General features: G+C 49.2%; 1 protein-coding gene across 1 annotated transcript in view; it reads right to left on the reverse strand.

The window, feature by feature from the left end:
- LOC144493935 (phosphofurin acidic cluster sorting protein 2-like) overlaps positions 1-14862 on the reverse strand; it is a 410987-nt gene that overhangs the window by 56944 nt on the left and 339181 nt on the right. Inside the window, exon 22 of the mRNA XM_078213510.1 lies at positions 8693-8831. Within this exon, the coding sequence (XP_078069636.1) occupies positions 8693-8831 (139 nt within the window). The remainder of the gene's footprint in view (positions 1-8692; positions 8832-14862) is intronic.

The following is a 14862-nucleotide window of genomic DNA, read 5'->3' on the forward strand; positions in this document are numbered from 1 at the left end:
GCAATCGGAGATAACTTTCTTCACTGTCCACTATGCCACCAATCTTGGTGTCACCTGCAAACTTACTAACCATGCCTCCTATATTCTCATCCAAATCATTAATATAAATGACAAATAACAGTGGACCCAGCACTGATCCCTGAGGCACACCGCTGGTCACAGGCCTCCAGTTTGAAAAACAACCCTCTGGCTTCTGTCAAAAAGCCAATTTTGTATCCATTTAGATACCTCACCCTGGATCCCGTGAGATTTAACTTTATGCAACAACCTACCATGCGGTACCTTGTCAAAGGCCGTGCTAAAGTCCATGTAGACAACATCAACTGCACTGCCCTCATCTACCTTCTTGGTTACTCCTCCAAAGAACTCAATCAGATTTGTGAGACATTATTTTCCACTCACAAAGCCATGCTGACTGTCCCTAATCAGTCCTTGCGTCTCTAAATGCCTGTAGATCCTGTCTCTCAAAATACCTTCCAACAATTTACCCACCACAGATGTGAGGCTCACTGGCCTGTAATTCCCAGGCTTTTCCCTGCAGCCCTTTTTAAACAAAGGCACATTTTCCGCTCTCCAATCTTCAGGCACCTCACCCGTGACTATCGATGATTCAAATATCTCGGCTCGGAGACCCGCAATTTCCTCCCTAGCCTTCCTGTGTCCTGGGATACACTTCATTCAGGTCCCGGGGATTTATCTACCTTGATGCGCTTTAAGACTTCCAGCACCTCCTTCTCTGTAATATGTACACTCCTCAAGAGATCACTATTTATTTCCCCAAGTTCCCTAACATCCATGCTTTTCTCAACAGTAAATACTGATGAGAAATATTCATTTAGGATCTCACCCATCTCTTGTGGATCCGCACATAGATGACCTTGTTGATCCTTAAGAAGCCCTACTCTCTCCCTTGTTACTCTTTTGCCCTTTATGTATTTGTAGAAGCTCTTTGGATTCTCCTTTGCCTTATTTGCCAAAATAATCTCGTGTCCCCTTTTTGCCCTCCTGATTTCTCTCTTTACTCCTACATTATCTTCAAGGGATCCACTTGATCCCAGCTGCCCATGCATGTCATGTGCCTCCTTCTTCTTCTTGACCAGGGCCTCAATATCCCGAGTCATCCAGGGTTCCCTACTTCTACCAGCCTTGCCCTTCACTCTAAGAGGAATGTGTTTACCCTGAACCCTGGTTAACACACTTTTGAAAGCCTGCCACTTACCACACATCCCTTTGCCTTCCCACAGACTCCCCCAATTAACTTTTGAAAGTTCCTGCCTGATACCATCAAAATTGGCCTTGCCCCAATTTAGAATTTTAACTTTTGGGCCAGACCTATCATTCTCCATAGCTATCTTAAAACTAATAGAATTATGGTCACTGGTCCCAAAGTGATCCCTCACTAACACTTCTGACACCTGCCCTTCCTTGTTTCCCAAGAGGAGGTCAAGTTTTGCCCCCTCTCTAGTCGGGCCATCCACATACTGAATGAGAAATTCCTCCTGAATACACTCAACAAATTTCTCTCCATCCAACCCTCTAATACTATGGCTGTCCCAGTCAATGTTGGGAAAGTTAAAATCTCTGACTATTACCACCCTATTTTTCTTGGAGCTATCTGTAATCTTACATATTTGCTCCTTAATTTCCCGCCGACTATTTGGGGGCCTATAGTACAGCCCTATCAAAGTGATAAATATTGGAATTTATTGCAGAGGGACTGGAGTATAAAAGTAGATGCGTGTTGTTGCAGTTGTTTAGGGTGTTGGTGAGACCACATCTGGAATATTGAGTCCAGTTTGGGTCTCCTTATTTGAGGAAGGATGTGGCAGCATTGGAGGCAGTTCAGAGGAGGGTCACCAGATTGATTCCGGGGATGAAGGGGTTGACGTTTGAGGAGAGATTAAACAGTTTGGGTTTATACTCACTGGGGTTTAGAAGGAGGAGAGGGGATCTGATCGAGGTGTATAAAATTTAAAAAGGGATTGATAAAGTAAGTGTGGACCAAGCGTTTCACCCGTGTTGGGCAATCTAGAACAAGAGGTCACAGGTAAACGCTGAGAGGTGGTGGATTTAAAACAGAGATGAGGAGGAACTACTTCTCGCAGAGGGTGGTGAGTTGTGGAACTCGCTGCCCCATCGCGCGGGGGAGTCTGAATCATTGAATGGTTTCACGAAGGAGACAGATATATTTCTGATAAAGGGAAAAGGGGGTGTGGGGAACAGGTGGGGAGGTGGATTTGAGAGCAGGGGGAGATCAGACATGATCTGATTGGACGGTGGAGCAGGCTCAAAGGGCTGGATTTGCCGACTTCTGTTCCTGATTCCGATGTTTTAGGTTCCTATGTTTAAACTGCTAGACAAGGACATTGCTAGCCTGGACCCATTCTCTGACAGGGGATTCCCAGCAACACAAACCAATCTATCTCCGTCCTGAAAGCTCCAATGGCCTTTAGTTATCTCAGCAATCTCACTGGCCTGTCCTGCCGGACTATCGGCACGGTGAGCCAGTAAAGGTCGGGTGAAAAATCAGGACAGCATCCAGAGGAGAGAGTTCCAGATTTCTACTGCCTTCAGAGTGAAGTCTTTCTGAAATCGCCCCCTGGATAACACACATTCATTCTCAGCTTCTGTACTCCCCACCAGGAGAAATTATTTCTCTCCACTGACATTTCAAACTCCTTTATTATTTTAAACATTTCATTCTTCAAGCCTGGAGGGAATAAATCTCAGTCTATATAATCTATCCTCAAAGTGAGGCCGTGCCTCTCCCATTCCACAGCTCTCTGTCCTGCTGTCCAACCTCTGCTCACCATGGGGTGATCATTACTCCCTTGCTGCTGCTGCTGAGCGTTGCCAGGGTACGGTTACAGGGTAACAACAGAGGGCTGCATCCGAGTGCCAAGTTAACCCAGAACAGCACTCAGTGGCTGACTCTCTCTGTTAATGTTCAGTCAGAGTCAATGGATGAAGAGAACATGCTGACAAAAATCTCCTCTCCAGAACTGGTTGGTCAGGGGATCAAAGCGCCTGACCCTATCTGCTGCACAGTCTCATATCAGCATAGAAACACAGAAGCAGCAGGAGGCCATTCGGCCCCTCGATCCTGCTCTGCCATTCATTTTGATCATGGCTGATCATCGAATTCGATATCCTGATCGCCCCTTCCCCCCAAGAGCGATATCTAATTTCCCCAAGAGCTATATCTAATTTCTTCCTGAAATCAGACAATGTTTTGGTCTCAACAACATTCTGGGGGAGTGAATTCCACACATTCACCGCCCTCTGGGTGAAGAAATTTCTCCTCACCTCAGTTCTAAAAGGTTTACCCCTTATCCTCAAACTATGACCCCTAGTTCTGGACTCCCCCACCATTGGGAACATTCTTTCTGAATCTACCCTGTCTAACCCTGTTAGAATTTTATAAGTTTCTGTGAGATCCCCTCTCAGTCTTCTAAACTCCAGTGAATATAATCCTAACCGACTTAGTTTCTCCTCATATGACAGACCTGCCATCCCAGGAATCAGCCTGGTAAACCTTTGCTGTGCTCCCTCTATCGCAAGGACATCCTTCCTCAGATAAGGACACCAAAACTGCACACAATACTCCAGGTGTGTCCTCACCAACACCCTGTACAATTGCAGCAAAACATTCCTATCCCTATACTCAAATCCTCTCGCTGTGAAGTCCAACATACCATTTGCCTTCTTTACTGCCTGCTGTACCTGCACGCTTACTTTCAGCGACTGATGCACGAGGACTCCAAGGTCTCGCTGAGTATCCATCTCTCTCAATTTACACCCATTCAAGTAATAATCTGTCTTCCTATTATTGCTACCAGAGTGGAGAACCTCACATTTATCCACATTATCCTGCATCTGCCACACACTCGGCCTGTCCAAATCACACTGAAACATCTCTGCATCCTCCTCACAGCTCAACCTCCACCCAACTTTGTATCATCTGCAAATTTAGAGATAATACATTCAGTTCCCTCTTCCAAATCATTAATATATAATGTGAACAGTTGGGGTCCTAGCACAGGTCCCTGTGGAACCCCACGAGTTACTGACTGTCATCATAGAAATCATAGAAACCCTACAGTACAGAAAGAGGCCATTCGGCCCATCGAGTCTGCACCAACCACAATCCCACCCAGGCCCTACCACCATATCCCCACATATTTTACCCACTAATCCCTCTAATCTACGCATCCCAGGACACTAAGGGACAATTTTAGCATGGCCAATCAACCTAACCCGCACATCTTTGGACTGTGGGAGGAAACCGGAGCACCCGGAGGAAACCCACGCAGACACGAGGAGAATGTGCAAACTCCACACAGACAGTCAATCAGAAAAAGACCCATTTATGCCAACTCTTTGCTTCCTATCTGCTAACCAGCTTTTATCAAACTCAAAACATTACCTGCAATCCCATGTGTCTTAGCTTTACATAGTAGTCTGTTATGTGATACCTTGTCGAAAGCCTTCTGAAAGTCTAAATAAACCACATTGTTATAAAGCAGAGATGGATTCCCCTCCGAGAATAACACCTGACCACTCGAAGAGGATTACCTTGCCCAAACACCTGTAAATAGTGAGTGTGAAGTGGTGTGACCTGCTCTTCAGCTACTTTTAGTGGTTGGGGCGGCACGGTAGCACAGTGGTTAGCACTGCTGCTTCACAGCTCCAGTAACCTGGGTTTGATTCCTGGCTCGGGTCACTGTCTGTGTGGAGTTTGCACATTCTCCCCGTGTCTGCGTGGGTTTCCTCCGGGTGCTCCAGTTTCCTCCCGCACTCCAAAGATGTGCGGGTTAAGTGGATGGGCCATGATAAATTGCCCCTTAGTGTCCCGGGATGTATAGGTTAGAGGGATTAGCGGGGTAAATATGTGGGGTTACGGGGATAGGGCCTGGGTGGGATTGTTGTTGGTGCAGGCTCCTCTGTTGATGGGTTGAATGGTCTCCTTCTGCACTGTAGGGATTCTATGAAACCAATATAATTCCCTGACACTCTCTCTAAAATCAACAAGTAACGCTTTATTTATCTAACAGAATAACTAAACTATTAACAAACCCAATCAAACACAATTCCAATGGAATGCTATTCCAACAAATACAGTCCCCACTCATTAACAAAACATAGAATTTAATCACTCTCTAAATTACAGCCAGGTTTTGTGTCTTCCGGAATATTCTGGGCCTTCTCCGTTGATTCTTCTTTGGTACCTTTGCTGTCTGGATGGGGCTTTGAGCTAAGGGCTGTGAGCTGTAGCAGGTGGCAGTTGCTCTCTCCCCTTGTCCCACTGACCCCTTCCTTTTATACCTGGGATGACATATCAATGTCCCCCACAATAGGATTGGTCCAAGGTTGCACAAACCATCAGATTTAAATTTAATAGGTTCTTGGTATCTAAGTGCCTGATTCAAATTGATTGGCTAAATTGAAAAGCCTGTTGGCTCAGAAAGTGCTTGCACTTTTAACCTCTAAGCACAAAAACGCCACCTTTTAACAGGACCACGCAATGCGTTCTCCTCTTCGCATTTAACAATTTTAAACACCAAATTCTATCCTACTTTTCAATCTACAATTACTCTACTCAACTTTGCAACTTCGAGGGGAGGCGATGGCCCAGTGGTTTTATCGCTAGACAATTAAACCAGAAACTCAGCTAATGTTCTGGGGACCCGGGTTCGAATCCCGCCACGGCAGATGGTGGAATTTAAATTCAATGAAAAAAATCTGGAATTAAGAATCTACTGATGACCATGAAACCATTGTCGATTGTTGGAAAAACCCATCTGGTTCGCTAATGCCCTAGGGAGGGAAATCTGCTGTCCTTATCCGGTCTGGCCTACATGTGACTACAGAGCCACAGTAATGTGGTTGACTCTCAACTGCCCTCCAAGGACAACTAGGGATGGGCAATAAATGCTGGCCAGCCAGCAACGCCCATGTCCCACAAATGAATAAAAAAAACATTCTCTCGTTCTCCTCGGTCAACTCTACTAGTTACATCCTCAAAGAGTTCCAATAGATTCGTCAAGCATGATTTCCCTGTTGTAAATCCATGCTGACTTTGTCTGATTCTACCACTGCCTTCCAAATGCCGAGTTATGAAACCCTTGATAATGGACTCTAGCAACTTCCCCAGTACCGACGTTAGGCTCACTGGTCTATAGTTCCCTGCTTTCTCTCTACCTCCCTTTTTGAATAGTGGGCTTACATTAGCTACTCTCCAATCTGGAGGAACCAGTCCAGAGTCTAAAGAATTGTGGAAAATAACCACCAATGGATCTACTATTTCAAGGGCCTCTTAAATACTCTGGGATGAAGATTATCAGGACCTGGAGATTTATCCACCTTTAATCCCATCAATTTCCCCAAAACTATTTCTCTACTAATGCTAATTTCCTTCAGCTCCTCACTAAACTTGTTTCTCTCAGAACTTGTACATTACTCATGTCTTCCTTTGTGAAGACTGAAGCCAAGTAGAACATAGAACAGTACAGCACAGAACAGGCCCTTCGGCCCACGATGTTGTGCCGAGCTTTATCTGAAACCAAGATCAAGCTATCCCACTCCCTATCATCCTGTTGTGCTCCATGTGCCTATCCAATAACCCCTTAAATGTTCCTAAAGTGTCTGACTCCACTATCACTGCAGGCAGTCCATTCCACACCCCAACCACTCTCTGCATAAAGAACCTACCTCTGATATCCTTCCTATATCTCCCACCATGAACCCTATAGTTATGCCCCCTTGTAATAGCTCCATCCACCCGAGGAAATAGTCTTTGAACGTTCACTCTATCTATCCCCTTCATCATTTCATAAACCTCTATTAAGTCTCCCCTCAGCCTCCTCCGCTCCAGAGAGAACAGCCCAAGCTCCCTCAACCTTTCGTCATAAGACCTACCCTCCAAACCAGGCAGCATCCTGGTAAATCTCCTCTGCACTCTTTCCAGCGCTTCCACATCCTTCTTATAGTGAGGTGACCAGAACTGCACACAATATTCCAAATGTGGTCTCACCAAGGTCCTGTACAGTTGCAGCATAACCCCACGGCTCTTAAACTCCAACCCCCTGTTAATAAAAACTAATACACTATAGGCCTTCTTCACAGCTCTATCCACTTGAGTGGCAACCTTTAGAGATCTGTGGATATGCACCCCAAGATCTCTCTGTTCCTCCACAGTCTTCAGAACCCTACCTTTGACCCTGTAATCCACATTTAAATTAGTCCTACCAAAATGAATCACCTCACATTTATCCGGGTTAAACTCCATTTGCCATTTTTCAGCCCAGCTTTGCATCCTATCTATGTCTCTTTGCAGCCTACAACAGCCCTCCACCTCATCCACTACTCCACCAATCTTGGTGTCATCAGCAAATTTACTGATCCACCCTTCAGCCCCCTCCTCTAAGTCATTAATAAAAATCACAAAGAGCAGAGGACCAAGCACTGATCCCTGTGGCACTCCGCTAGCAACCTGCCTCCAATCCGAAAATTTTCCATCCACCACCACCCCCTGTCTTCGGTCAGACAGCCAGTTATCTATCCAATCGGCCAACTTTCCCTCTATCCCACACCTCCTCACTTTCATCATAAGCCGACCATGGGAGACCTTATCATACGCCTTACTAAAATCCATGTATATGACATCAACTGCCCTACCTTCATCAATACACTTAGTTACCTCCTCAAAAAATTCTATCAAATTTGTGAGGCACGACTTGCCCTTCACGAATCCGTGCTGACTATCCCGGATTAATCCGCATCTTTCTAAATGGTCGTAAATCCCATCCCTAAGGACCCTTTCCATCAATTTACCAACCACCGAAGTAAGACTAACCGGTCTATAATTACCAGGGTCATTTCTATTCCCTTTCTTAAACAGAGGAACAACATTCGCCACTCTCCAGTCCTCTGGCACCATCCCCGTGGACAGCGAGGACCCAAAGATCAAAGCCAAAGGCTCTGCAATCTCATCCCTTGCCTCCCAAAGAATCCTAGGATACATTTCATCAGGCCCAGGGGACTTATCGACCTTCAGTTTATTCAAAACTGCCAGGACATCCTCCCTCCGAACATCTACTTCCTCCAGCCTATTAGCCTGTAACACCTTCTCTTCCTCAAAAACATGGCCCCTCTCCTTGGTGAACACTGAAGAAAAGTATTCATTCATCACCTCGCCTATCTCTATCTCTTTGTACCTATAAGTACAAATTTAGTTCCGCGGCCATTTCTTTATTCCCATTATGAATTCTCCCGTTTGTGACTGTAAGGGGCCGACATTCGTTTTTGTCAATCTTTTTCTCTTTACATATGTATCGAAACTCTTACAGTCAGTTTTTATGCTGACTTTGTCTAATTCTACCACTGCCTTCCAAATGCTGAGTTATGAAATCCTCGATAATGGACTCCAGCAACTTCCCCAGTACCAACGTTAGGCTCACTGGTTCCCTGTTTTCTCTCTACCTCCCTTATTGAATAATGGACTTACATTAACTACCCTCCAATCTGGAGGAACCAGTCCGGCACAGCCTGAAAAAGGAGTCGCAGCACCTTGTAGTCTCTGTATCACAGTGAACACTGTAGTCATACATTGAACAACAGGTGCACAAGTTCCCCAACACAATGGGCGGATCAGAAACTCCCCTGTAGACAGTGTGATCCAGTTTATCCTTACCAAGCTCCAGAGAGGACTCCTGAGACAGAAGGGGAAGGTGGTGGTGTTGCGTTGGTATCCTTTGTGTAAGCAGTGCTGCTGGAGGTTGGTGTGGGAGACAAGATGCCAACATTACACAAAGTGGCATCATCAGAATCCACTAAAGAAACAGAGTGAGGCGCTGTAAATAGATTGTATTAACGCAGAAATGCACACAGGCCAACATTGAGTACACTGTACAACTAGGCACTCCCACATCCCCATGTACACTGTCCCCTATCACTGACTCTCCCCACCCATTCCCTCTCCCACATCCCCATTCACACTCTCCCCTATCACTGACTCTCCCCACATGCTCCCCCTCCCACATCCCCATGTACACTCTCCCCTATCACTGACTCTCCCCACCCATTCCCCCTCCCACATCCCCATGTACACTCTCCCCTATCACTGACTCTCCCCCCATTCCCCCTCCCACATCCCCATGTACACTGTCCCCTATCACTGACTCTCCCCCCATTCACTCTCCCACATCCCCATGTACACTCTCCCCTATCACTGACTCTCCCCCCATTCACTCTCCCACATCCCCATGTACACTCTCCCCTATCACTGACTCTCCCCCCATTCTCTCTCCCACATCCCCATGTACACTCTCCCCTATCACTGACTCTCCCCCCATTCACTCTCCCACATCCCCATGTACACTCTCCCCTATCACTGACTCTCCCCACCCATTCCCTCTCCCACATCCCCATGTACACTGTCCCCTATCACTGACTCTCCCCCCATTCACTCTCCCACATCCCCATGTACACTCTCCCCTATCACTGACTCTCCCCACCCATTCCCTCTCCCACATCCCCATGTACACTGTCCCCTATCACTGACTCTCCCCACCCATTCCCCCTCCCACATCCCCATGTACACTCTCCCCTATCACTGACTCTCCCCACCCATTCCCCCTCCCACATCCCCATTCACACTCTCCCCTATCACTGACTCTCCCCACATGCTCCCCCTCCCACATCCCCATGTACACTCTCCCCTATCACTGACTCTCCCCACCCATTCCCCCTCCCACATCCCCATGTACACTCTCCCCTATCACTGACTCTCCCCACCCATTCACTCTCCCACATCCCCATGTACACTCTCCCCTATCACTGACTCTCCCCACCCATTCCCTCTCCCACATCCCCATGTACACTGTCCCCTATCACTGACTCTCCCCACACGCTCCCCCTCCCACATCCCCATGTTCACTCTCCCCTATCACTGACTCTCCCCACCCATTCCCCCTCCCACATCCCCATGTACACTCTCCCCTATCACTGACTCTCCCCACCCATTCCCCCTCCCACATCCCCATGTACACTGTCCCCTATCACTGACTCTCCCCACCCATTCCCTCTCCCACATCCCCATGTACACTGTCCCCTATCACTGACTCTCCCCACCCATTCCTCCTCCCACACCCCCATGTTCACTCTCCCCTATCACTGACTCTCCCCACACGCTCCCCCTCCCACATCCCCATGTTCACTCTCCCCTATCACTGACTCTCCCCACCCATTCCCCCTCCCACATCCCCATGTACACTGTCCCCTATCACTGACTCTCCCCACCCATTCCCCCTCCCACATCCCCATGAACACGCTCCCCTATCACTGACTCTCCCCACCCATTCCCCCTCCCACACCCCATGTACACTCTCCCCTATCACTGACTCTCCCCACCCATTCACTCTCCCACATCCCCATGTACACTCTCCCCTATCACTGACTCTCCCCACCCATTCCCCCTCCCACATCCCCATGTACACTCTCCCCTATCACTGACTCTCCCCACCCATTCCCCCTCCCACATCCCCATGTACACTGTCCCCTATCACTGACTCTCCTCACCCATTCCCTCTCCCACATCCCCATGTTCACTCTCCCCTATCACTGACTCTCCCCCCCCATTCCCCCTCCCACATCCCCATGTACACTCTCCCCATCACTGACTCTCCCCACCCATTCCCCCTCCCACATCCCCATGTACACTGTCCCCCATCACTGACTCTCCCCACCCATTCCCCCTCCCACATCCCCATGTACACTCTCCCCTATCACTGACTCTCCCCACCCATTCCCCCTCCCACATCCCCATGTACACTCTCCCCTATCACTGACTCTCCCCACCCATTCCCCCTCCCACATCCCCATGTACACTCTCCCCTATCACTGACTCTCCCCACACGCTCCCCCTCCCACATCCCCATGTACACTGTCCCCTATCACTGACTCTCCCCACCCATTCCCCCTCCCACATCCCCATGTTCACTCTCCCCTATCACTGACTCTCCCCACCCATTCCCCCTCCCACATCCCCATGTTCACTCTCCCCTATCACTGACTCTCCCCACCCATTCCCCCTCCCACATCCCCATGTACACTCTCCCCTATCACTGACTCTCCCCCCCCATTCCCCCTCCCACATCCCCATGTACACTCTTCCCATCACTGACTCTCCCCACCCATTCCCCATCCCACATCCCCATGTACACTGTCCCCTATCACTGACTCTCCCCACCCATTCCCCCTCCCACATCCCCATGTACACTCTCCCCTATCACTGACTCTCCCCACCCATTCCCCCTCCCACATCCCCATGTACACTGTCCCCTATCACTGACTCTCCCCACCCATTCCCCCTCCCACATCCCCATGTACACTGTCCCCTATCACTGACTCTCCCCACCCATTCCCCCTCCCACATCCCCATGTTCACTCTCCCCTATCACTGACTCTCCCCACCCATTCCCCCTCCCACATCCCCATGTACACTCTCCCCTATCACTGACTCTCCCCACCCATTCCCCCTCCCACATCCCCATGTACACTCTCCCCTATCACTGACACTCCCCACCCATTCCCCCTCCCACATCCCCATGTACACTCTCCCCATCACTGACTCTCCCCACCCATTCACTCTCCCACATCCCCATGTACACTCTCCCCTATCACTGACTCTCCCCACCCATTCGCCCTCCCACATCCCCATGTACACTGTCCCCTATCACTGACTCTCCCCCCCCATTCCCCCTCCCACATCCCCATGTACACTCCCCCCTATCACTGACTCTCCCCACCCATTCACTCTCCCACATCCCCATGTACACGGTCCCCTATCACTGACTCTCCCCACATGCTCCCCCTCCCACATCCCCATGTACACTGTCCCCTATCACTGACTCTCCCACCCATTCCCCCTCCCACATCCCCATGTACACTCTCCCCTATCACTGACTCTCCCCACCCATTCCCCCTCCCACATCCCCATGTACACTGTCCCCTATCACTGACTCTCCCCCCCCATTCCCCCTCCCACATCCCCATGTACACTGTCCCCTATCACTGACTCTCCCCACCCATTCCCCCTCCCACATCCCCATGTACACTCTCCCCTATCACTGACTCTCCCCACCCATTCCCCCTCCCACATCCCCATGTACACTCTCCCCTATCACTGACTCTCCCCACCCATTCCCCCTCCCACATCCCCATGTACACTCTCCCCTATCACTGACTCTCCCCACACGCTCCCCCTCCCACATCCCCATGTACACTCTCCCCTATCACTGACTCTCCCACCCATTCCCCCTCCCACATCCCCATGGCGGATAGGGTTAAAGAGAATCCTAAGGCGTTCTATAGGTATGTCAAGAACAGAAGGTTGGTTAGGGCAAGTTTAGGGCCAGTTATAGATGGCAGAGGGAAGTTATGTGTGGAACCGGAGGAGATTGGTGAAGCATTGAACCAATATTTCTCTTCGGTGTTCACGCAAGGGGACATGAATATAGCTGAGGAGGACACTGGGTTGCAAGGGAGTAGAATAGACAGTATTACAGTTGATAAGGAGGATGTGCAGGATATTCTGGAGGGTCTGAAAATAGATAAATCCCCTGGTCCGGATGGGATTTATCCAAGGATTCTCTGGGAGGCAAGAGAAGTGATTGCAGAGCCTCTGGCTCTGATCTTCAGGTCGTCGTTGGCCTCTGGTATAGTACCAGAAGATTGGAGGTTAGCGAATGTTGTCCCATTGTTTAAGAAGGGGAACAGAGACTTCCCCGGGAATTATAGACCGGTGAGTCTCACTTCTGTTGTCGGCAAGATGTTGGAAAAAATTATAAGGGATAGGATTTATAGTTATTTGGAGAGTAATGAATTGATAGGTGATAGTCAGCATGGTTTTGTGGCAGGTAGGTCGTGCCTTACTAACCTTATTGAGTTTTTTGAGAAAGTGACCAAGGAGGTGGATGGGGGCAAGGCAGTGGACGTGGTATATATGGATTTTAGTAAGGCGTTTGATAAGGTTCACCATGGTAGGCTTCTGCAGAAAATGCAGATGTATGGGATTGGGGGTGATCTAGGAAATTGGATCAGGAATTGGCTAGCGGATAGGAAACAGAGGGTGGTGGTTGATAGTAAATATTCATCATGGAGTGCGGTTACAAGTGGTGTACCTCAGGGATCTGTTTTGGGGCCACTGCTGTTTGTAATATTTATTAATGATCTGGATGAGGGTATAGTTGGGTGGATTAGCAAATTTGCTGATGACACCAAAGTCGGTGGTGTGGTAGACAGTGAGGAAGGGTGTCGTAGTTTGCAGGAAGACTTAGACAGGTTGCAAAGTTGGGCCGAGAGGTGGCGGATGGAGTTTAATGCGGAGAAGTGTGAGGTAATTCACTTTGGTAGGAATAACAGATGTGTTGAGTATAGGGCTAACGGGAGGACTTTGAATAGTGTGGAGGAGCAGAGGGATCTAGGTATATGTGTGCATAGATCCCTGAAAGTTGGGAATCAAGTAGATAAGGTTGTTAAGAAGGCATATGGTGTCTTGGCGTTTATTGGTAGGGGGATTGAATTTAGGAGTCGTAGCGTTATGTTGCAACTGTACACAACTCTGGTGCGGCCGCACTTGGAGTACTGTGTGCAGTTCTGGTCCCCACATTACAGGAAGGATGTGGAGGCTTTGGAGAGGGTGCAGAGGAGGTTTACCAGGATGTTGCCTGGTATGGAGGGGAGATCCTATGAGGAGAGGCTGAGGGATTTGGGATTGTTTTCGCTGGAAAGGCGGCGGCTAAGAGGGGATCTTATTGAAACATATAAGATGATTAGAGGTTTAGATAGGGTGGATAGTGATAGCCTTTTTCCTCTGATGGAGAAATCCAGCACGAGGGGGCATGGCTTTAAATTGAGGGGGGGTAGTTATAGAACCGATGTCAGGGGTAGGTTCTTTACCCAGAGGGTGGTGAGGGATTGGAATGCCCTGCCAGCATCAGTAGTAAATGCGCCTAGTTTGGGGGCGTTTAAGAGATCCGTAGATAGGTTCATGGACGAAAAGAAATTGGTTTAGGTTGGAGGGTCACAGTTTTTTTTTAACTGGTCGGTGCAACATCGTGGGCCGAAGGGCCTGTTCTGCGCTGTAATGTTCTATGTTCTATGTACACTCTCCCCTATCACTGACTCTCCCCACCCATTCCCCCTCCCACATCCCCATGTACACTCTCCCCTATCACTGACTCTCCCCACCCATTCCCCCTCCCACATCCCCATGTACACTCTCCCCTATCACTGACTCTCCCCACCCATTCACTCTCCCACATCCCCATGTACACTCTCCCCTATCACTGACTCTCCCCACCCATTCCCCCTCCCACATCCCCATGTACACTGTCCCCTATCACTGACTCTCCCCACCCATTCCCCCTCCCACATCCCCATGTACACTGTCCCCTATCACTGACTCTCCCCACCCATTCCCCCTCCCACATCCCCATGTACACTCTCCCCATCACTGACTCTCCCCACCCATTCACTCTCCCACATCCCCATGTACACTCTCCCCATCACTGACTCTCCCCACCCATTCACTCTCCCACATCCCCATGTACACTCTCCCCATCACTGACTCTCCCCACCCATTCCCTCTCCCACATCCCCATGTACACTGTCCCCTATCACTGACTCTCCCCACCCATTCCCCCTCCCACATCCCCATGTACACTGTCCCCTATCACTGACTCTCCCGACCCATTCCCCCTCCCACAGCCCCATGTACACTCTCCCCTATCACTGACTCTCCCCACCCATTCCCCCTCCCACATCCCCATGTACACTCTCCCCTATCACTGACTCTCCCCA

The sequence above is a fragment of the Mustelus asterias genome, chromosome 5, assembly GCF_964213995.1.
Source record: "Mustelus asterias chromosome 5, sMusAst1.hap1.1, whole genome shotgun sequence".
NCBI classification, from domain to species: domain Eukaryota; kingdom Metazoa; phylum Chordata; class Chondrichthyes; order Carcharhiniformes; family Triakidae; genus Mustelus; species Mustelus asterias.